The 24,681-nt window shown below is 46.0% G+C and overlaps 1 protein-coding gene across 2 annotated transcripts in view; it reads left to right on the top strand.

Annotated features, from left to right (window-relative positions):
• The first annotated feature begins 210 nt into the window (after window positions 1-210).
• Window positions 211-24,681, top strand: part of LOC116951990 (riboflavin-binding protein-like) — a 28,674-nt gene continuing 4,203 nt past the window's right edge. The window contains exons 1-5 of one of the 2 annotated variants that reach the window (XM_032970948.2): window positions 211-350; window positions 20,607-20,772; window positions 21,856-21,955; window positions 22,644-22,772; window positions 23,967-24,075. In XM_032970948.2, coding sequence (XP_032826839.2) covers window positions 20,613-20,772; window positions 21,856-21,955; window positions 22,644-22,772; window positions 23,967-24,075 — 498 coding nt within the window. In that variant the 5' untranslated portion in view covers window positions 211-350; window positions 20,607-20,612. Of the gene's footprint in view, window positions 366-20,606; window positions 20,773-21,855; window positions 21,956-22,643; window positions 22,773-23,966; window positions 24,076-24,681 lie in introns of both variants that reach the window. The other variant, XM_032970947.2, reaches the window with a different exon arrangement.

Genomic DNA, 24,681 nt, shown 5'->3' with positions numbered 1-24,681 from the left:
GGAATGTTCATTCACATTTTGATGGCTACGGAACGACTGTGGCAGCATTATTTGGGACATGGCAATTATTTTTTTGCGTGTGTACATATTGTTGTTAATCGATAACGCATTGGGACTCATCAATACCGTGTGGTTTCTTTCACAATTGATTTCGTCTCGGGTTTGTGTCTGCGACCATCACCTCCATACATCCATCCTCCCCTCCTCCTCCCCTCCCTCTCTCCCCCCACATAGCTCACTCTCTCTCTCTCGCTTTTCTCGCTCCTCACAACGCCTCCTCGCTCTCCCGCTCTCTCATCCTCCATCCACATTCGGTGGAACACCTCTGAGAAAGTGCAGCCCAAGTGCGGGTAGGTGCAGAGATGGTGAGAATATTCCTGTGCATACCCACAGCACTAAGGCTACTAATACCACAACTACCACAACGCACCACCACCACTACTAACGCCACCACACCATCAATAATAACACTACCACACCATTACACCGCCATCAACACTACCACACCACCACTGCTAACACTACCACACCATCACACCACCACTACTTACACTATGAGAGCCATGGGAACACACTCGAATACTATCACACCATCACTACCACACCAGCAGAACACGCCATCACTACTACCCCCACCAGAATACACCATCACTACCACACCACCAGAACACACCATCAGTACCACACCACCAGAACACACCATCACACCACCAGAACACACCATCACTACCACACCACCAGAACACACCATCAGAACACACCATCACTACTACCCCCACCAGAATACACTATCACTACTACCCCCACCAGAACACACCATCACCACTACACAACCAGAACACACCATCACCACTACACAACCAGAACACACCATCACTACTACCCCCACCAGAACACACCATCACTACCACACAACCAGAACACACCATCACTACTACCACCACCAGAACACACCATCACCACCACACCACCAGAACACACCATCACTACCACACCACCAGAACACACCATCACTACCACACAACCAGAACACACCATCACTACCACACCACCAGAACACACCATCACTACTACCCCCACCAGAATACACCATCACTACCACACCACCAGAACACACCATCACTACCACACCACCAGAACACACCATCAGTACCACACCACCAGAACACACCATCACTACTACCCCCACCAGAACACACTATCACTACTACCCCCACCAGAACACACCATCATCACTACACAACCAGAACACACTATCACTACTACCCCCACCAGAACACACTATCACCACCACACAACCAGAACACACCATCACTACTACCCCCACCAGAATACACTAATTTCCACACCTAGTACACATCAATTAGTCCACAAACATCAAAATGTCGTTTGCACACAAATATGCAATACACACTTACACAGGATAAAAAATACACCAGTGCTGTACACAATACAACACACACAATTACAGAGCAGGTACACACACGCCAAAATACATGCATACACACATCAACACCATTACACACGTACAGTGAGGGAAAAAAGTATTTGATCCCCTGCTGATTTTGTACGTTTGCCCACTGGCAAATAAATGATCAGTCTATAATTTTAATGGTAGGTTTATTTGAACAGTGAGAGACAGAATAACAACAAAATCCAGAAAAACGCATGTCAAAAATGTTATACATTTATTTGCAGTTTAATGAGGGAAATAAGTATTTGACCCCTCTGCAAAACATGACTTAGTACTTGGTGGTAAAACCCTTGTTGGAAATCACAGAGGTCAGACGTTTCTTGTAGTTGGCCACCAGGTTTGCACACATCTCAGGAGGGGTTTTGTCCCACTCCTCTTTGCAGATCTTCTCCAAGTCATGAAGGTTTCGAGGCTGACGTTTGGCAACTCGAACCTTCAGCTCCCTCCACAGATTGTCTATGGGATTAAGGTGTGGAGACTGGCTAGGCCACTCCAGGACCTTAATGTGCTTCTTCTTGAGCCACTACTTTGTTGCCTTGGCCGTGTGTTTTGGGTCATTGTCATGCTGGAATACCCATCCACGACCCATTTGCAATGCCCTGGCTGAGGGAAGGAGGTTCTCACCCAATATTTGACGGTACATGGCCCCGTCCATGGTCCCTTTGATGCGGTGAAGTTGTCCTGTCCCCTTAGCAGAAAAACACCCCCAAAGCATAATGTTTCCACCTCCATATTTGACGGTTCTTGGGGTCATAAGCAGCATTCCTTCTCCAAACACGGCGAGTTGAGTTGATGCCAAAGAGCTCCATTTTGGTCTCATCTGACCACAACACTTTCACCCAGTTGTCCTCTGAATCATTCAGATGTTCATTGGCAAACTTCAGACGGGCATGTATGTGCTTTCTTGAGCAGGGGGACCTTGCGGGCGCTGCAGGATTTCAGTCCTTCACGGTGTAGTGTGTTACCAATTGTTTTCTTGGTGACTATGGTCCCCGCTGCCTTGAGATCATTGACAAGATCCTTCCGTGTAGTTCTGGGCTGATTCCTCACCGTTCTTATGATCATTGCAACTCCATGAGGTGAGATCGTGCATGGAGCCCCAGGCCGAGGGAGATTGACAGTTCTTTTGTGTTTCTTCCATTTGTGAATAATCGCACCAACCGTTGTCACCTTCTCACCAAGCTGCTTGGCAATGGTCATGTAGCCCATTCCAGCCTTGTGTAGGTCTACAATCTTGTCCCTGACATCCTTGGAGAGCTCTTTGGTCTTGGCCATGGTGGAGAGTTTGGAATCTGATTGATTGATTGCTTCTGTGGACAGGTGTCTTTTATACAGGTAACAAGCTGAGATTAGGAGCACTCCCTTTAAGAGTGTGCTCCTAATCTCAGCTCGTTACCTGTAAAAATACACCTGGGAGCCATAAATATTTCCGATTGAGAGGGGGTCAAATACTTATTTCCCTCATTAAAATGCAAATCAATTTATAACATCTTTGACATGCGTTTTTCTGGATTTTCTTGTTGTTATTCTGTCTCTCACTATTCAAATAAACCTATTAAAATTATAGACTGATCATTTCTTTGTCAGTGGGCAAACGTACAAAATCAGCAGGGGATCAAATACTTTTTTCCCTCACTGTATGCACATCAAAACAGCACACACCCCAACAAAGATTCCCCGTATAGCCTTAGCAGGCTGTTGGGGCAAGTGTTATTAGCCAACACCTATGAAGGCCACACACACACATTAGTACACAAACATCACACACGGATGGATGACTTTCACCATTGTTTACATATAAGATGCGCCCATCGCGCACCTGGACATGCTGTTACACACCCGAAGGCATCTCAGCGCGTAACACGAGGATGCGTCACAGCTGCTCCTGTGTCCGAGTTCGATTCCAACTCACGAACAATAACAGTGCCGAATATCTGAAAATCGGTCCTGGGCCTCCCCTATGTCGACTCAGCCTTAAATGGGCACCTGGCGCGGTGTGTAAACTCGGGTGTGGTCGCTGGCTACCCACGCCCTCGTGTGCCGTGCCGGCCTTCATAGGTGCGACTCGCTAAGAACCCTGAGATAGAGTGGAGAGGGAATCGAGGGAGGGAAAGATAGAAGAGGGGAGAGAGGAATAGAGAAAGAGATGGAAGCAGAGACAAAGCGAGATATCGAGACGAATTGGGATACCCGACACAGATACGGCAGGAGAAAGGTGGAGAGAGGCAGGGCTATATAGAAGAGTAAATGTTTTGCTGGCTGGCTGGCTGCCTGTGAGGGAGGGATGGACAGACGGTCATGTCCAAAGGATGTGCGGGATGCTAGTTTAAGTTTAATTATCTTTAAGTGTAATACACAACAATGGCACGTTTTACCGTACAGTGCCATTGGTCAAATAATATTTGTAACGTAAACATTCTCATTTAATAACATATGCAAAAGCAACGTCATGCCATCGCACGTGTGGCAATACAAGCATGGCAGTGATGCCAGAGAAGTGACGTCACTGCCGGTGACATCACATTTTCGGATCGGTATGGAAGGAAATTTCAAACTAAAACCAGTGTTCAGATTTTCAAACCAAAAATTCTAAACGCATATCTAACATGTCCAAATACGCAAAATGTCGCGAATTTAAAAATATGAAATCTGCATGGTATTCATAGACATAGACATTTGATTTATCGTGGAATAAACCAATGATTTGCACTGGAACCCAGTGATTTATAAGAACTCGATGATTCATACTGGAAGGCAATGTTCTATTATGCAAGGCAATGTTTTATTCTGGAACCCAATGATTTATTCTGGGACACAGTGATTTATTCCAAAATCTGACAATGTATTCTGGAAGGATCCCATGTGCTACGAAGCTCATTCTACACTGGCGTCCAGCCCCAGCTGGGCTCGGCAAAGGTGGAAAACTACAGTGGAAGTTACATCGCGAAGATAAATTAAACATTAAAATCAAACCATTAAAATGTTAACGTGTAAATGTCATTGCATGACATTACGCAGAGCAATCTTCCAGCACAGCTTGAGTTTGCGTGCCAGATGCAGTTTGGTAGTTTGCATTTTCTTTTGAAAAGAAATAAGAATATATTTTTGAATGCACATAAAAGTAAAAAATTTCACCGGGGAGACTCCGATTATTTTTTTTTCCATTGGGTCTCCTATTTTTGAACGCTCGTTCTAAGAATAAAAATGTAAGTGTTTAGTTAACGCGTAAATACTTCCAGCATCATCGGGCAATTCGCCATTCTGGCGAATTGCCCGATGATGCTGGAAGTATTTACCAGCGAAACGTCGTACTCAAACTGTAAATGTGGATTGGCTCTTCAACACACCGGTTGGCTGAAGTAGTGAATTATTTGTCTTTTGTCAACGTGACACTTTTTTTGCTGATTGGCCGTGTCGGATGGTGGAGGGTTACGACACATTTATAAATAAACGCGATCTAACCCAAAAACCTTTGTTATGAATAATATTGGTCGCGAAAGCCTACGTGTTAAACTGCGTACCCTTTCATCATGATCATCAACCGCCATGGTCATTCCACTCCTCGTTGAAGGTCTCGCAAAACTTACATCATCTCCCGCGATCCAGAAGAATCTCAGAATGCCCCTTGAGGCGCTGCGGTGGCAAGATGTTAACTACATCGCCTGGTATACAGGAGGGCATGGGTTCGCTCCCGGCCCTGACACGTGCATGTTTGGAGTTTGCATGTTCTCCCCGTGGTCGCATGTATTATTAATCGGGTACTCCGGTGTTTCCCTCCGCATTTAGAATATTGCGTTTAGAGTATTTGGCTGCTATACATTTCGACATGATAAGCCACTTCGTTGGGCTATTATTTGTGGCCAGGTCACTTCTGAAAAAGACTTATGCCTTTTAAAATAAAAAATACTCGAGTTTTGTATGAAATTAGGTGCACAGTCGCTCCAGCCAAATACACCAGTGATCGTGGACTTCCTTCCATGCAGCTCTGTCCATGATATTTACTGAAGAACACTGCATCAGATACTCCTCCCAGTTGCAATTCCATTGTTCAAATTTCCTTCTGTACCTTAATCGGCGGTCTTCCCCGGCTTCTCGTGGTGGTGGTGGTGGTGGCGCACGCCTCTAAACCCAGCAGCGCTGTGGAGACGGCAGCAATGGTCCGTGGATCACCTCACAGATGTTGTGAGGTGCCATGCCCTGACTCTAGGAGAGAAGGCAGCAGTACATCAAGTGGAATAATTGCCATCTGTTGCCATCTGTACGGGTGGTGGAATAGAGCGTTCCCCCCTTGCACATGAGGTGGGTTTTGTCTGGGCGCTCCGGTTTCCTCCCACACATATATAATAAACACACTCGTCATTAATTGGCTGAAAACTGTTTAAAATATAAACCTAATGAGGCAGCAGGACCCTCATACAACATAGTCCTACAACCTAGTTTTACTTTCCTGCATAAATGATTGAATACATTGGTTTTTTTTCCGTATGATTTTCCAGTCGAAACATTCACATTCAGTCTCTCGTTCTCTCATTACATGTCTGAGAAATCTAACTTTGGCTTTCTGTAATTATTCATGTGAATACGCTTGTTGCGTTCCCTACTGCTACCCGTAATGCATTCATGTCATCATCTTGCCCGTGAAATGTTGAACATCCTTCCAAAAGAACACATTTCTGTGACTTCTAGTTTGTATGCAGCAGAGCAGACCTGCACGCATGGCACTGCGTATTATAATTCTAGTTTGTCATTAATCATTTTTTTTATTTTTCAATATAGATCCCATTTAATTATATATCTTTCACCAGTGTGATTCTTCTGTTTTTTCTCAATGACGCACCTTCTTCCATCTCCTGTGATCATGCCACCTAAATATAAAAATGTATGTACGTATGTTAATCTTGTTTCGCACCGTACGTAGCCAACCGCGCTAAGCGGATGTGCGGGGAAGGACAACAAACTAAACACAAACAGAAGTTCTAAAGAAATGATGAGGTTTCAATCTATATGATTTAAAAGTGCATAGCTCCTTTAGCTTCCTAATATCCGACAGAAGAGCGTTCCAGACGGCAGCAAAAGGGCATCTGAAAGCGCCACGCGATGCGGTAACCACCGTCTTTGTTCGATGGTGAGCCAAAAGCGGCCTCTGCGAGGTTGACTGGAGTTGGCGTGACGATGGTTTGTGCTCCTTGACGAGATCAGCGAGGTATTGTGGCTCATTTGAAGCAAGCACTTTGTGTGTAATGAGTGCGACCTGAGATTAAATTCGTTCGGTAACCAGAAGGCAATGCAACTCAGGCGAGCACCGGACTGACACGGTCGGATCTTGCAGTACCCGTCACGACACGTGCCAAACACTATAGTACACGCTGCAGATTGGTAACATGCTGCACCCGCTCCAGTGTTTATCTCAATTAGTCGCGATTTGAGGGCAATGTGGCATTTCACTGCCCTGAAAAGACATCTTACATACGGTGGTGTCAACGCGAGGAGATAAATTACCATAAACCCTAATCTGGAACGCTGTTATTCATGACACGTGTCTGTGTGGGGTGTCTGTCCGCGTGGGTCTTGTCGTGTGTGATAGCGTGTGTCCTTGCCCTGCCTTAGGTTGACTCAGCTTTAAGTAAGTGTGTGTAGTGACCAGCCGTGGAGAGACAAAGGCGGTCGGGCGTGGTGCTGGCCACATCACCCCCTTGTGCGCCATGCCGACCTTTATATGCGCTCGCTAGCAGCACTTGCCCCAGCAGTCTTTTCGAGGCAATATTGGGAGCCCCTGTCTTGAGAGAGTGTGTGTGTATATGTAATGTATCTCTGCATTAATATATGGATGTGCATATATATTTCATTATATAAGCACAGCTGAAAGCACTTTTATGAATGAGATTATGGAAAGTGTATACAGTCCTGTTACTATTTAACGGCCCTTTGAAAATCCATTGCTGAATAAAAGCCTCTCTATGCCATGTCAGTCCTGGTTGTGTGTGTGTGGGGGGGGTGTTTGACCATACTTCACCACGTTGGTCAGTGCAGGTTGGAAAAGGGAATGCCCAGACCCGGTTCAGATATCGCTCACCCACTGGTGTCGGCTGTGACTTGGGAAACCGTTACGGTGGAGTGCGTTAACCGCTGGCCACCGTTCATGTGGGAGGGTAACCGCTCTTGAGAATGAGGTTGGTCACGTTCATTGTAGGGTTCCATCTACAGTGAGAGAAAAAAGTATTTGATCCCCTGCTGATTTTGTACGTTTGTCCACTGACAAAGAAATGATCAGAGACAGAATAACAACAAAAAAATCCAGAAAGACGCATGTCAAAAATGTTATAAATTGATTTGCATTTTAATGAGGGAAATAAGTATTTGACCCCTCTGCAAAACATGACTTAGTACTTGGTGGCAAAACCCTTGTTGGCAATCACAGAGGTCAGACGTTTCTTGTAGTTGGCCACCAGGTTTGCACACATCTCAGGAGGGATTTTGTCCCACTCCTCTTTGCAGATCTTCTCCAAGTCATTAAGGTTTCGAGGCTGACATTTGGCAATTCGAACCTTCAGCTCCCTCCACAGATTGTCTATGGGATTAAGGTCTGGAGACTGGCTAGGCCACTCCTGGACCTTAATGTGCTTCTTCTCGAGCCACTCCTTTGTTGCCTTGGCCGTGTGTTTTGGGTCATTGTCATGCTGGAATACCCATCTACGACCCATTTTCAAAGCCCTGGCTGAGGGAAGGAGGTTCTCACCCAAGATTTGACGGTACATGGCCCCGTCCATCGTCCCTTTGATGCGGTGAAGTTGTCCTGTCCCCTTAGCAGAAAAACACCCCCAAAGTATAATGTTTCCACCTCCATGTTTGACGGTGGGGATGGTGTTCTTGGGGTCATAGGCAGCATTCCTCCTCCTCCAAACACGGCAAGTTGAGTTGATGCCAAAGAGCTCCATTTTGGTCTCATCTGATCAGAACACTTTCACCCAGTTGTCCTCTGAATCATTCAGATGTTCATTGGCAAACTTCAGACGGGCATGTATATGTGCTTTCTTGAGCAGGGGGACCTTGCGGGCGCTGCAGGATTTCAGTCCTTCACGGTGTAGTGTGTTACCAATTGTTTTCTTGGTGACTATGGTCCCAGCTGTCTTGAGATCATTGACAAGATCCTCCCGTGTAGTTCTGGGCTGATTCCTCACCGTTCTCATGATCATTGCAACTCCAAGAGGTGATATCTTGCATGGAGCCCCAGGCCGAGGGAGATTGACAGTTCTTTTGTGTTTCTTCCATTTGCGAATAATCGCAACAACTGTTGTCACCTTCTCACCAAGCTGCTTGGCAATGGTCTTGTAGCCCATTCCAGCCTTGTGTAGGTCTACAATCTTGTCCCTGACATCCTTGGATAGCTCTTTCGTCTTGGCCATGGTGGAGAGTTTGGAATCTGATTGATTGATTGCTTCTGTGGACTGGTGTCTTTTATACAGGTAACGAGCTGAGATTAGGAGCACTTCCTTTAAGAGTGTGCTCCTAATCTCAGGTAACGAGCTGAGATTAGGAGCACTTCCTTTAAGAGTGTGCTCCTAATCTCAGCTAAGATTAGGAGCACACTCTTAAAGAGAGTGCTCCTAATCTCAGCTTGTTACCTGTATTAAAGACACCTGGGAGCCATAAATCTTTCTGATTGAGAGGGGGTCAAATACTTATTTCCCTCATTAAAATGCAAATCAATTTATAACATTTTTGACATGCGTTTTTCTGGATTTTTGTTGTTGTTATTCTGTCTCTCACTGTTCAAATAAACCTACAATTAAAATTATAGACTGATCATTTCTTTGTCAGTGGGCAAACGTACAAAATCGGCAGGGATCAAATATTTTCTTCCCTCACTGTACATGAGGAACACAATATCAGTATCGTCCGTGTTGCCGTACAGATCGTGAGGCTACCGCGCAGTATCAGTCAGCACCACCGGACCTTACGATCCAGCGGTCGCCGGTTCGATTCGATCTCCTGGCGCGGCAACTGAAGCCCCACGGTGGCTCAGAGATGTTAACTACCTCGCCTGGTATATAGGAGGTCGTCAATTTGATCCCATCCCTGTCGCCTGCTGTATATTTGGAGTTTGCATGTCTCTCTCTCCCCGTGGTCGCGTGGATTTTTCTCCGGGTTCTCTGGTTTTTCCCTCCACATTTAGAAACGTGCATTTAGAGTATTTGGCTGCGATAAATGTCCACGTGATAAGCAACTTCATTGAGATATCATTTGTAGCCACGTCGCTTCTGAAAAACAGCCGTATAGCTCAGTGGGCCTTACCTGATAAAATAAAACATTGTTTAGTTTATAGTTTAGAAACAACGGTCCAAGTTTCTTAAACTAACCCCCCACCCAATCGCCTATGACCACCCAGTGGTGTAAATGTGTACCACCACAATCAATCGGCATTGTCAACGGAAGTGGATGTCACGGAGCTACCGCGGAGTTCCATTCAAATGTTCAAGTCATCTCTGTTCCAAAGCAGAGGGTGGGGCCGCTCGTTCAAGCCCGCGAAGCATGAGAGGGGAATGTTCTTTGCAAGACGGTTGACCTGAAAGTTTTAATTCTTAGAACTGGAATTTTGCCTAATTAAGCGGAGAGTCAATAGAATGTGATTGGGGGGGGGGAGGTTGTTTGTGAGCAGTCATCCGTGACTTGGACGAGAGATCCCAGTGCGATCACGGGCGGCGACTGAAACCTGGATTCGAACCGAGGCAATTCATTGGTGCAGGCTCAACGCTCCCACGATCTGTCAGCCTTTAAAGAGATAAGCGGGCGAATTGCCTGCGCAGCCAGTCACTGTTCCCGCATTAAGCGCAGTTAACGAAGCCCGGCAGAATGTCGCTAACGAGCAATTAAATTCAATTAATGCCGGCTACGCCAGGGGTAATATGAATCGCAAGTAAGTGTTTGAATAACCCGTTAAATACGCATGCATCTCTGCCTTGTTCTGATGTCTGTGTAAAAACAAAGCTTCCCGTCGGGTTGTGCCTACTGAACTCGAGTACAGTTAGCGAACACCTATTTAGGCACAGCCCTGCAATTTCTTGGCTCACGACACTGCTGGTGGAAGGGTCTCCACCAGTGGGAGGTCTCTAGGGTACTTTGGCCTACTCTTCCACGCTGGACAGACATTTTGGAAGAGGAGGGAGTACCGACACTTTAAAAAATATACTTAGGGATATACACTCTTGTTTTTTGCGAACACAAACTAAATATACATTTTTTCTAGTTACTGGAAGCATTACTTTTACATTTTCTAATGGCTTATTTGATTCCTGTAAACAACGCGTATTTTTAACGGAATTTAGATACTCCAATGTGCAGGCTGGTCCAGATGTATTGTGACCCCCATTTAATTCTCTAAGGCTTAATGTTAGTATACCAATGGATGTGTAATGTAATGGAGCAATGTACAAATTACATCATAACTTTATTATCAGCCACCTGAAAATAATAAGTAAGGTTGATTTAAAACATAAATTAATATGCGAAGGAAAAACATTTAAGGGGTCAATTAATTGGGGGTCACAAGACATCTGGACCATGCTGCAGAGTAAGGAAAATAAACTAGTTGGAGGTTGCCAAGTGGCTCGGAATTCATAGGCACTGAGCCGACACGGCAGATGACCTGGGTTCAAATCCACGTCCCTGCCCCATCGCGATTAAAACTACCGTAGTTCTTTAGTGTCGTGCGTTGATGGTCTCAGCCCGGTCACACAGAGACCCACAGGCTCACACAGAGACCCATAGATACACATAGGCCGAGCTGTGATTAAACTGGGTTCTCTCGGGTCGTGAGTTAATGGGCTCAGACTGGTCCTAATGACCACGTTTCAACATCATCACAAGACATTTGGTTCTCGCAAAACATTCCAGCTTTGGGAATTTAAAATATCAGTTGGACTGTCACCCAACAATCTCACAGTCTCTCATTAAGCAGTCAGGCTTTGCGTGAATGAATGCTCGTCAACTGCCAGAGATGACATATGAGTCCTAGTTCGACGCAAAAAATATGACACTAATAAATCCATTAGCGTTGTTTTGGACAGACGTGCATATATATGTGGTGGCATATTATCTGCTTATCTACTTTGTTAAATAAGCAATACGATTGGCCAGGGAGGTGTGGAAATTGAGGCTGCTGAAACTAGAAGTAAGTACTGAAGAGCTTCAAGTGATTGAGATCAAAGCTCCGAGCCCGGATCATCAAACCCGCGCCTGTGAGTTGCAGTTCGAAGCTCCCGTTTGCTTCTTAAGGCTGTCACGTCTCACGATCACGCATGTGAGCCACTTTCATCGCGCAATTGATGCCAAGCTTCAAGTTGGATTTTGTTTAACCAGGTGAGAATTATAGAGACCGGGATGGAGTCTGGCGAGCAACGGTGGCATGGGGTCATCAAAATGGCAAAAGCAAACAATAAAAATGTGGACAAACCAATAACCGTATCGCAAGAGGAAGGGAAATTATTGCAAACATTATTTATCCGTAGAGCAAATCGGCTCGGGCTGATTACCTCCAGATTAGTGCCAAGCACCATCATCGATAATGGTATCAACTTAAAGTTGAGCCAATACTGGCCAGCAATCCGTATTTGTATTTTGGTTAGGCCATGAGGTTGTTTTGTCAGAATTCGTGTTATGAACCCTCCTACCACCCGACAAGGTTGTCATGTTTACAAATATATAGTTTTATTACGTGAAAATTAATCAATCGCATTCTGACCAATGAAGCTTCTTGCCGTTGGCTTAAGGCTTGAAATGGTTTAATTTAACACCAACGTGCAATGTATATTTCATTGCACGTTGTCGTATGTATGTTGAACTTCTTTCGCACCGTACATAACTAACCATGCAAATCTGAGGTGACAATATTTTCAGGGATACTGCCACAGTGAGGTAACGGTCAGCACACTGGACTTGCAATCCAGAGGTCGCCACACATATTTGATTTCTCGGCACGGCAGTTGAAACGAAGATGCTGTGAACGTTTTACATTCCCTCCATCGCCTCTCTCCACCCAGCAGCAGGATGAATGTTGAACTTCTTTCGCACAGTACGTAGCCAACCCTGCTAATTAGAGGTGCGAAAAAAGTTCAACATACATGCTCGTACATGGGTGAACCCTGGGTGAGCCACGGTGGGTCTAGCGGCAGGTTGCGTGCGATGGGGTAAAGTGTGGGTAACTCCCACCTCTTTCAATACGTCTAGCCAACGTGGAAGAGTAGGCCAAAAATACCCTCTCTTGAGCTCCCTCGAATGGTTTTTAAGAGCTCGCTAATCGCATTTATCACAAGTCTGTTAAAGGCTACATTGGGATTTTGTCTTTACAATACATAGAGAGAGTGTGTGTGTATATACTCGTTGCACGTGCCACTGTGTGCATTATTATATGCTAAAGATCATGATTATTTTTGAAAAAACCGCCCTCGCATACTCCCTGGCATCTCAGCGCTGTACATCTCAGCACCTCTCAAAGTGCACCCCCAGTGGCAGCTGTCCTTGCGGGGACAATGTGCATCTGGCCTGCCCCTAAAGTTTAAGTTTCTTTTATTTCCTGGCTATGTTACAAGGAAGATCCGTGGTGCGTGAGCGCAGCGACAACAAAAGACAAACATCAATATTGTAGAGAACCAGTAAAGGGTCCTTAAGGAATATTGCACAACTAGCAAACAGGGGTATTTCATGGTCGTAAATTTAAAACGTGCGAATCAAAAAGTGCAAATGTAAGAGGCGCCATAAATGGTTCGGTACAGGTGCAAGTAAGCTCTGTGTGTTTTGGTAGCTCTGTGTTTTGGTATGCTGTGTTTTGGTAGCTCTGTTTTAGTATGCTGTTTTGGGCAGTAGTCTGCAAGTAAGGGGGGATGATTGCTGCTGTGTGTATAATCCAAAGTGGAGTAATTTGCGGTGTAATTTGTGCGCATGAATAATGCGGATCCTGACGCCGGCACACACGTGCGAGTGACGTCAGGGGATTCTGTTTTTTTAAAGCAGACTTTGCGTGATGTTATTACACACTAATGTCAACATGCGACGTGTTGTTTAACGAGGTAAGGCCCACTGAGCTAATTCGCCCTTTGTCAGAAACTACCTGGCCACAAACAATAGCTCAACGAAGTGGCTTATCATGTGGAAATGTACAGCAGTCAAATACTCTAAACGCGTGACGTGGAGAGAAAACCCGGAGGACCCGGAGAAAGATCCACGCGACCACGTGGAGAGAGAGGAGGGGGCAGGCGGCATGACGGACCGCCTCAAATCGCACCGTGAACTTCGTCAACATGCAGCAAGCGCCGAACGCTCTGTCCGGTGTGTAAGTTCAGCATCATAAGCAAAATCTCATTGACGTATTTGACTCTTTTTATGAGATGATTCAAAGTCTATAGAGGTGCAGTTAATTCACGCGGCAGTCTTTGATGAAGTGTTTGTGTGTTGTCAGAGTGTTGTATCCCAGGTTACCGTTGTTCTGTCGTGCCATGTCCTATTGTTTCGTTACGCGTCACGTGGTCGTGACGTCGCCTTTTGTTGTGCAGCATCTTATCACGCTGTAGTATTGTTGTGACTTGTGACGCCCTGGTTAAAATGCCAACGTTTAACCAACGTTGGCCCAACGTCTTATCCAACGTTCCTTGTCTACTGGGATGTTTTGTTGGGTCATGTCGCATTGTCTTGTTGTTATCCCACATTGCCATCTTTTGCCGTGCCATGTTGTTGTGTTATGTTGCCATCTTACGTTGTGTCACATGTCATGGTGTCATTGTACTGTTTATGCAAGTACGTTGAACTTCTTTCTCACCGTACGTAGCCAACCGTGCTAATCGGAGGTGCGGGGGTGGGAAACAAACGAAACACAAAAAGTAGTTCGAAAGGAATTTCGTTCTCAATCTGGATGACGACTTAAAAGTGCATCGCTCCAGTGGCTTCCTAAATACGGTTGTGGTGTCACGTGGTGTTTTCGCGTTGTGTCGTCTCGTGTCGTTCCATATCGTTGTGTCACATCGTGTCGTTCCATATCGTTGTGTCACATCGTGTCGTGTCGTTCCATATCGTTGTGTCACATCGTGTGGTGTCGTTCCATATCGTTGTGTCACATCGTGTCGTTCCATATCGTTGTGTCACATCGTGTCGTTCCATGTCGTTGTGTCACATCGTGTCGTTCCATATCGTTGTGTCACATCGTGTCGTGTCGTTCCATATCGTTGTGTCACATCGTGTCGTGTCGTTCCATATCGTTGTGTCACATCGTGTCGTGTCGTTCCATATCGTTGTCACATCGTGTGGTGTCGTTCCATATCGTTGTGTCACATCGTGTCGTTCCATGTCGTTGTGTCACATCGTGTCGTGTCGTTCCATGTCGTTGTGTCACATCGTGTCGCGTTGTGTGTTTGCACGTTGCGTCATCGTGTTGTGTGCTTGCGCCCTGTCGTGCCGTCGCCTAGGTGATTGTCTTCTGTGTGGGGGGCTCAGCACGAGAACACTGCCGCTGGTGAGGTGGGGGGCGGCTTTATCGGTGGCGGAGACGACGGCGCTGAGCTGAATCTTAATGCCGGCGGTGACGGAGCGCATGGCGAGGAGGGGAGAGAGAGAGAGAGAGAGGCAATCTCATAGTCACTGCTCGGGCGTACGGGGAGGGGGGAAAGAGAGAGATCAGTGAAGAGATCGATAGGGGAGAGGATATGGGGACAGGGAGAGCGTGAGATAGACGGGCGGGGGGGGGGACAAAGGGCGAGGAGAGAGAAGATAAGAGCATTGGGAGAGGGGAGTGGGAGAGAGACAGACAGCAGGGGGATAAGCGAGAGACGGTGGGAGGGGAGAGGCAGAGAGGCAGGAGGGTGGAAGAGATGGGGAGGCACACAGAGAGAGAAATGCGGAGAGAGATGGGTGGTGTACAGTGTAATTGATGTACTGCATCACAGCATCGCACATCTGAACACAGGCTACTCCATATAAACCACAGCAACGCATATCACCACCATTATACGTGCTCTATCAACTGCTGGATGAATGCCTCCCCAAACCGTCACCGTATCTCATGCTCCCACGACGCAACAATGCAACTAGCTGCTGGCCAGAAGCTGATTTCAACAATTAAAACTTAAATAAGCTAAATGATTTAAAGCTTTCGTGACTGCAAGGATTCATCTTCTTTGGTTCTTTCGGTAAAGTCACGTAGAATGAGCAATGGTTATTGTAGCTCTGTCGTCCCGATAGGTTCCTTTCACCTGAAGAAGGCCACTTGTGTTGTGGCCGAAACGTCGTGAGAATTTTATTGTTTTATTTTATTCTCATTCTACGTGACTTTACCGAAAGAACCAAAGAAGAAGCTAAATGATATTTTACCAGGTAAATGCCACTGAGCGATACACAGTAGCTCTTTTTCAGAAGAGTCCTGGCCACAAATGATATATGCATGCACTGTCATTGCAATCAAATCTCAAGAGAGCTTTACAAAAAATGGATTAGGGTAACTTTGATTTCCAGACGTGTCCTGCCCAAGACCACTTTACTTTTAATAACAATCAATGCGAAGTCTCTAACTTGGAATATTTATGGAGTGCATCGAATACAACGTATAAGTGTACGAAATGTGTGAACCACTCTCATAATGTCTTGTGGGTAATATAGTACATATTCTTTGGTTCTTTCGGTAAAGTCACGTAGAATAAAAAATAATAATAAAAAAACTAAAAACTGGCAGTCTTTCGTGTAGACTGTAGCCTGGTTATTAAGCGTGGTGTGTGTATTGGCAGTCTATAATGTAGACTGTAGCAATGGTTATTAAGCTTGGTGAGTATACTGGCAGTCTATAATGTAGACTTTAGCCTGGTTCTTAACCTCGGTGAGAGTACTGGCAGTCTATAATGTTGACTGTAGCAATGGTTATTAAGCTGGGTGAGTGTACTGCCAGTCTTTCATGTAGACTGTAGCCTGGTTTTCAACCTCTGTGAGTGTACTGGCAGTCTATAATGTAGACTGTAGCCTGGTTCTTAACCTGAGTGAGCGTACTGGCAGTCTACAATGTAGACTTATTCTTGGTTCTTTCGGTAATAAAAATAAAATAAAACAAAAACCACGACGTTTCGATCACAACACAAGCGATCGTCTTCAGGAGGAAAGAGGGGTAAGGTCAGCGAAGGCCACCGTTTTTAAAGGTTTCACAAATGGGCGTGGCACAAGCCCTCCGGTGGCGCAACGAAGTGAAAATGTAATGCAGTACGATCATACATTGACATTAGACCAGAGTGTATTTCACTACCGAAATGCATTTTACAAATATGTAGGTCAGCCGATGAGCCAAGCAGACCAACGTTGTCCGATTGAATTTGTTTATACGAACTGCTTTTGGCTTCTATGAGTCTCATAAATCAATTGGGAAGAGAAAGAGAATATGGATTGGGCATGTGTTCGAGGGAACGCGCTAAAGCGAGTGATCAAGGGGAGATTATTTTGCTGAAGACCCAGAGAATGGAAGGAAGTAAAAGAACGGCGATGCACGGCCATGTTGAACAGGGATGGACGTAAGGACAAATGAAGACAAAGCAATGTGCAGGAGAAAATCAGCGCCTCGGCAGCGAGATGTTAACTACCTCGCCTGGTGTACAGGAGGTCGTGAGTTCGATCCAGACCCTCACGCTTGTTTGTTTGGAGTTTGCATGTTCTCCCCGTGGTCTTGTGGATTTTTCTGCGGGTCCTTCAGTTTTTCCCTCCACATTTAAAATCAACATGTATTTAGAGTATTTGGCTACAATAAATTTGCACGTGATAAGCCACTTCATTGAGCTATCATTTGTGGCCAGGTCGTTTCTGAAAAAAATACAGCTATATAGCTCAGTGGGCCTTACCTGTGAAAATAAAAAAAACATAGTTTTAAGTTTATGTATTTTGAACTTCTTTCGCACCGTACGTAGCCAACCGTGCTAATCGGAGGTGCAATCATCGGCACAGTGTGGCCCATTAAACGATCGGTGCTGGGGTTTGCCTGGTGTGGCAGACCAGGGAGCGCGTTCCACAAGAACGAGTGACTGTGTGTGTGTGAAGACTTCAGGGGGTGAGGAACCTCAGGGGGATTTCAGATATCTGGGAAATTCAGGGCCAAATGAGAATTTCAGATATCTTTGGCGGGAGGTGCACGAATATACAAATGATGACAACCCGGCATGCGTATTGGTGAACCAACGAAGTACTATCCAGACTCAAATCTCCGATAAGCACGGTTGGCTACGTATGGTGCGAAAGAAGTTCAACATAAATACAAAGGTGCTTAGCTTTTATACTTAGCCTATGATCAAATTGCCGAGCAGGTGCGAAATCTCACCCCAAGCATCACACATGAAACATGCAATTTTTACTCATTTACAGTTTTTGTTACATACGTTAATCACAGTCATCGCAATCATTGCAGTTTGAGTGATTAACGAACACGGGTTGAAACGGCGATATTCAGAGCTAATTCGTAATCTGTGTGAGTACCTCGGGGAGAGAGAGAGAGAGCGAGGGAGGGAGAGAAGAAAGAGGGGCAAGGAGAGAGATTGATGATGGTGCACAAGATGAATTGATACAGACCCCTGAGTGTGCGTGGCTGTACGCTCGCAGCAATCTCCGTGGTTTTGAATGTCTCTGTTTTATCGCTTGAAATGCATTAAACCGATTTCCCCTACAACATAAAAAAGTCATTTTGTCGAATAATATTTCAACAAGAATCAAAGTCAAAATGCCTCCAAACGCCATCATCTGCCTTGATCAATCCACTGCTGGATGAAGCGCCCCACCCCGTCGCCATCCCTTACAATCCCACGGTGCAACAATCCACCCAGCAGCAGCAGCAGCCTGCACAAGAGCTGATGACGACGACCATACAGCGAAAAGCGTCCCCAGCATGGGGGACCTTCTACTGCAGAATAAGCACCACTGTGTCTCAACGTACTCTGACGAACACTTGTGCGTTTCCTTTACGGCCCGTTAAATACCTCCTTGGTTGTGCGATATCTCTTAAGGATCGTGCACGCGTTCTCTGCATTATTGATGTTTTTTGTTGTTGCTGCTGCTGTGCTCACGCACCACGGATCTCCCTTGTGAAATAGCCGGGCAAAATGGCTCAACGAGATCATCCGTGTAGCAAATCAAACTCACTGGGATGATGGAACCCATATATGTATTCCATAAATAGTCAATGTGAACTCAGCCGAAAATTACCTTAAATGTACAGGGTTATCCATGAGGTCTTATGACCCACGATCAATTTACCCCGAACATTTTTTTCTTTGCATATTAGTTTATGTTTTAAATCAACTTTATTTGGACATATTACATGTATTATTATTTTTCTATCTACATGGCTTTACCGAAAGACCCATATAATATTTATTACGTATTAAAGGATAAAATGGGGGGCACAAGGCATCTGGACCACCCTGTACAACTAATGTATAATAGCTCATGGCCAAGCCATGCGGAATTCACTCAACCTCAGAGCTCACAATCTCAGCAGATTTGAGCCTGGATGGTGCGTATTATTGGATGCCGCAGGGTCTACGTCGTAGGCAGTAGAGGTCAGTGCAGCAACATTCAGTGTAATGTACTGGCGACGTTCCTCGCATAGCGCGTGAAATGCGTTCCTAAAAAGCAGGTCGTAAGTCGAACCGCGCTGTATTAAGCCTGCTTGCCCATAGACATACACGTTTTAAGGGGGGTGGAATTGCGTCACCGAAGCACATGAAGTAATACGTAATCTATTTTAGCCCTGAATTTACAAAATACGTATAAATATATTACTTCATAATACTGTTACTAGCATAACAAAAACTTACTTAACAAGGAATTTTAAAACAAATAATAATTAAGATTAAAATGATGACTGCTTAATAAGGAATGACTTCAGCGCTTCTTGAATGCTTCCGTGGCCTGCCTCTACTGAGATCTGCGATGGCTCAGCCCGAGACGCCATCAGACAGAGTTCAGTCGCTTCACCTGCGACAGATATTTTTTGTTACTTTGAATTTTGATCACTGAACAAGCATTGTTATTTTTACATTTTTAATTAACCTGTTTTTTCTCTCGAGCGCATAACTGTGAAACGCATAGCGTGTGAAGCACGCCCCTAAAACAATGCCGGGCTGGGGAGGGGAAGTGGGTGGGGCTGGGAGTGCTATAACGCTGCGGGCTCTTATGATATAGTTTTTTTCCGAGACCAAGGTGCTCTGCAAACCTTCGGGCTACTATCAAAGGTTTGCTCATAAAGCCTTCCAGATATATAACCATAGACATAACTTCAACCGGGAAGATGGATACAGATTGAGCAATCATTGGAAGGATGTTATTAACCAGGTAAAACCATAACTGCTTTTGACCTGCCTTCATATCCGCATCTCCAGTTTCCTAATCCTCCCACTCCCAGCCTCGCCCACTTCCCCTCCCCACCCCGGCATTTTTTGCCATGCTTGTGTCTTAACTTGTAGCCTCCACTCCACCTACCCCACACCCCCACCCTCCCTGGCTCCTCCCCCCTTCTCTTGCCTATATAGCCTCTTGTTGCAGCAGCCCTTTTGCCCACTTCAGCAATTGTTTCTTGCTGTGGTTGTTCCCACCTGATGACGGACGCTTGTGTTGCGCCCGAAACGTCGTGATTTAATTTATTTTTCTTGTATACCTACTTGACTTTACCGAAAGAACCAAAGAGTATGTGATTTTGTAATCTACCCAATGTATTTATATGGCAGCCCGCGCGTGATTTGGCCGTGACCGTCCCTCCTTCTGGACGTCACGTCTTGCTAACCAACCAGACAGCAAAACGTTTTTCTAATGTAGTTTAAAATATCAATGCATATAGATTATTCTGCCGCTGTAAATGTCCACATAAGCCACTTTGTTGAGCTATTTGTGGCCATGCCGTTTATGAAAAATAACTTACCTGGTTAAATAAAAAAGTTTAGTTTTAAATTTGTAGTTTTTTAAAGTGATGTTTACCTTTCCTATACTTTGCACCCATATCGTGTTTTTCTATTGTTGTAACGTTCTGATCGTGTGCCCCTTACTGGACATCTGTGAAAAAGAGCGTTATAGCTCATCGGATTCCTCCTGCAGAACAATAAACATCGCGATTGTGTTTTGACTGTGGCTGTAGGCCGCGATGTCACCACCGTGGCTCTGCTGCCTGCTGCTGCTGCTGCTGTGCGGCCTAGCCTCTGCTGGATCGCCCGCAGGAGCAGGTGGCTGCATGGCGGGCTCCAAGAGCAAGCCGAGGCCTGGGCCTGAGCCGGGCCTGCAGGCCTGTAGCCAGTACAACCAGAGTGAGTGTCGCCTTTCACGCCCATCATTGTTGTCAGCCTGTAAGAATCTTTCCATTGCTGGGCAAATGACCCTGAAATTCCTTAATTTCCTTCAAGAGATTTAGTTGCACCTCTTCAGGCGCGATGTCCATCTCTTTCTCTTCTCTCGGTCTCCCACATGGTTGTTAATTCTGTCTCTCGCCAGTTCTCGGGATGCGTCCTGCCCACCTATGTCCACTTGATTTCCCTTCGCTTTCACGACTGCATCATCGGTGATTCGTGTGACTTTTTTGTTGCTGACGCAACCACATTGCCAGGAGGGCTCAACGAGGGCACGGGGTGGTGATGTAGCCACGCCCACAACCCCGCCCACAGCCACACAGCCCCATCCACTCTGTAACTGGCCCCGCCCTGTGCCCAGGTTGCCCCGCCCACTCTACTCAGGACTGTCCCCAATGATGAGTCCGATTCGAGTATGAAGACTGATTTTTTTTTTAAATAAACCTGGACGAAATCCCGAATTTCACAAAAGCTTCGGGACACAAACTAATTTTCTATTCATCTTGCATCACACCACCTCACCTCCATTTACAATGCTTGTCCTCCCATCACCTTGCATCACCATCGCATTCTCCCATCTCCCGTTATCGGTTCTCTTTTACAACGTTTCCCATCATCCCATCAACCCCCTTCTCTTTCTATCACCCTTCTTATTTATCTCTCCTCATCTCCCTTATATTATTGTCCCATCACTTTCCTTCCTTTCACCTACCTTCAATTACCTGCCTCTTCACCACTGCCATCCTTTCTCCTTCCATCACCGCTGATCTCCACCCTTCATCTCTCTGCTCTTCCCACATCCACCCTTAATCTCTCTCCCTACCCCGCCCATCTCCTTCGTTAATCTTTCTTCACCTCTGATGCCACCCTTCCCATCACCACTTTCTCTGCCATCTCTTCACCACTCATCATCTTCCATCACCTACTATCCGCTCCACACCTGCTGTCTTCATATCTCCTCTCTTCCACCGCCAATTACACATACCGTCCCCTGCCACCCCCTCCCTCCACCACCTCTCGTCACCTCCACTCACCGCGCTGCAGACGCGTGCTGCACGCCGGAGTCGGTGCGGCAGCTCTCCCAGTCCCCCGTGGTGCGCGTGGACGAGCTGCTATGGGACCGCTGCGGAAACCTCACCCCCAGGTGCCTCGCCGCTCGCGTGACCGGCCGTGCACCTCCGATTAACGCGTTTGGCTACGTACGGTGCGAAGGATGTTCAACCTGCGCCGTAGGGACCGCACCGTGGCTCCACGGGGCCTGAGAAGGCGGCCGACTTTGTTTCACGGGGCCCGCGACTTCGTCTCAAAAGACCCACAACAGAAATTAACGCGACGTGCGAAAAATTTCGTACAAAGTGCATTTCGCAAAACTTAAGTCACATTATCCACGACTTCATTTTGCATGACGTTGTTTCGTAGGGCCCGCTACTTAATTTCATGCACTCTGCAGGCCGGATACGGTCCACAAATCAATTTCATGTGGACCTCAGTCACATGAGGCCACAGCTTTGAAACGGAACACAAACGTCATCAACCCCATTGGAACCATTTTCAGCGCATTCATATTTTGTGAGGAATTAAAGGAAGCGCGAAATCTAATCTGTTTTTACGGCCACTTTAGACTTTGTTGAGATTTCATGAATTCCGCGACCACCATCACATGACCTCCGCAACCTTTATTATGACACGTTGTCGACAGTACGATTATTGCGATGAATACGATGAATGTGACAATGATGAATAATGATCGTTGTTGAGGTTGCTGCTGCTGCCGCTGCCACTACTGCTGCCGTTGCTTCGTGTAACCGTTGTGGCATCTCGACCCTGCGCAGCTGCGAGTCGTTCCTCAAGCGGGTCGAGTGCTACTCCCGCTGCTCACCACTCGCATCGCGCTGGGCTCACCGCGCTCACCCCAGCCTCCTCCACCACGTGCCCGTGTGCTCACACTTCTGCGACTCCTGGTAAGTGGGGGAGGCGGGTGCTGCACTGGCGGGATGTTATCTCCCTCGCCTGGTATGCAGGAGGTCATGGGTTTGATCCCGAATCTGACAACGGCTGTTTATTTGGAGTTTGTGTCTCCCTGTCCGTGGTCACGTGAATTTTTCTCCGGGTCCTACGGTCTTTCCCTCCACATTTAGAAACACGCGTTTAGAGTATTTGGCTGCTTTACATTTCCACGTGATAATCCACTTCGTTGATCTATCATTTGTGATAGCTAGGTCACTTCTGAAAAATAGCTACATAGCTCAGTGGCCCTTACCTGCTAAAAAAAATTGTTTAGGTTAGTCAGAAATACGGCGGCCGTTCTTTATGTTATATATGGAATGCCTTCACTCAATGTGTTTGTAGTGGGTTCCACCCCCTATGGACACATGTGTGCTACTACAGGTAAGTGTGCATAACAATATTCCAGACACTGACGCTCCACGTTTAACAAAATAAAAAATACGGTAACAGATTAGAATTATCTGGATGGCAGAGGCGTCTTGTAAGGGCTGAGGAATGAGTGACTGAGGTTGAGGGGTACTTAGGGGTTACGAAAGGGTAGGGGAGGGATGGGAAGGAGTGGAGGGGTGAGGGAAGAGGATGGGCAGTAGAGAAGAGGTGAGGCTGTAAAAGAGATAAAAACCAGCTCAGAGTTTTGGCTTGTTATTGTATTAATGCTGCTGAAATTATGCACTCCTTGAAGGCCGTTTGGCTGGCGGATTGTTAGAGATACTTTTTATATATACAGTATATATGGAGAGAGAGACATATGACGGGGACATTGTCCGCGTATCTACTGGCAGTACACCTCTTTGACGTGTTTTACAGTTGTATCGCGTGATGTTCGGCGCCACGGTGGTGAGATGTTAAATACCTCGCCTGGTGTACAGGAGGTCGTGGGTTTGAACCCGACCCTAACGCCGTATATTTGGAGTTTGCATGTTCTCCCTGTGGTCTCTGAGATTTTCTCCAGGCCCTTCTATTTTTCCCACCACATTTAGAAACGTGTGTTGAGAGTATTTGGCTGCTAATACATTTCCACGTGATAGGCCACTTTGTTGAGCGATCATTTGTGGCCAGGTCGCTTATGAAAAATAGCTATACAGTTGAGTGGGCCTTAACTGGTAAAATAAAAATAGCTATAAAACAGTTTGTGTGCGTGTCTGCAGGTTCGATGCTTGCCGCGAGGATTTCACGTGCGTGCGCAACTGGATCTATGACTGGGACTGGAGCGTCGAAGGGAACTTCTGTCCCGGAGCCTGCGTGCCTTTTTCTCAGGTTGATTTCATCTCCGTGGTATCCCACCTTTAGGGCGCCAATATGGTGCCTCGCAGCAACAAGGCACCTGAGTTTGATTGGAAACTCAGGCCCCTTCCTGTGTGTGTGTGTGGAGTTTGTATGTTCTCCTCCTGTTCTACATGGATTTCCTCTAGGTTCTCCGGTTCCCTCCTATAGCTAATACAAACTCCAAACAATGAAATCGGTACTGCCCAAACATCCGAATGCTGAAAAATTACCTGCAAATTACTCAAGTGGTATTACACACAGCCGCAATATTGCCCCTACTGTGAAAGCTTGGCAGGTCCCTCCTGAAAAATTATCTTGAGACTCAGTTAGGCTTTCCTGAATAAACAACAATATTTTTAAAATGTAATATTTTTTAAATATTGTCATGCATTTACCATTAAATAATACTTTCGAAAAAAACCTTGAAGCTTAAGGCCGTGTGGCCCACACAGGCAGTCTGACAGGAGTTGGAAACCATGTTGAGAAAAATAAATAGCAGTTTTTTAATCTCTTCTCCAATACCATCCCGACTGCGCTATCCGTGTCGTGAGTCATCACCCTGTGTTAAAGTACGGTCTGTGTTGGGACCATGGGTTC

The sequence above is a fragment of the Petromyzon marinus genome, chromosome 44, assembly GCF_048934315.1.
Source record: "Petromyzon marinus isolate PM22_M1 ecotype Great Lakes invasive population chromosome 44, UKy_Petmar_22M1.pri1.0, whole genome shotgun sequence".
Classification (NCBI taxonomy): Eukaryota; Metazoa; Chordata; class Hyperoartia; order Petromyzontiformes; family Petromyzontidae; genus Petromyzon; species Petromyzon marinus.
This window is presented reverse-complemented; position numbering and strand designations above follow the sequence as displayed.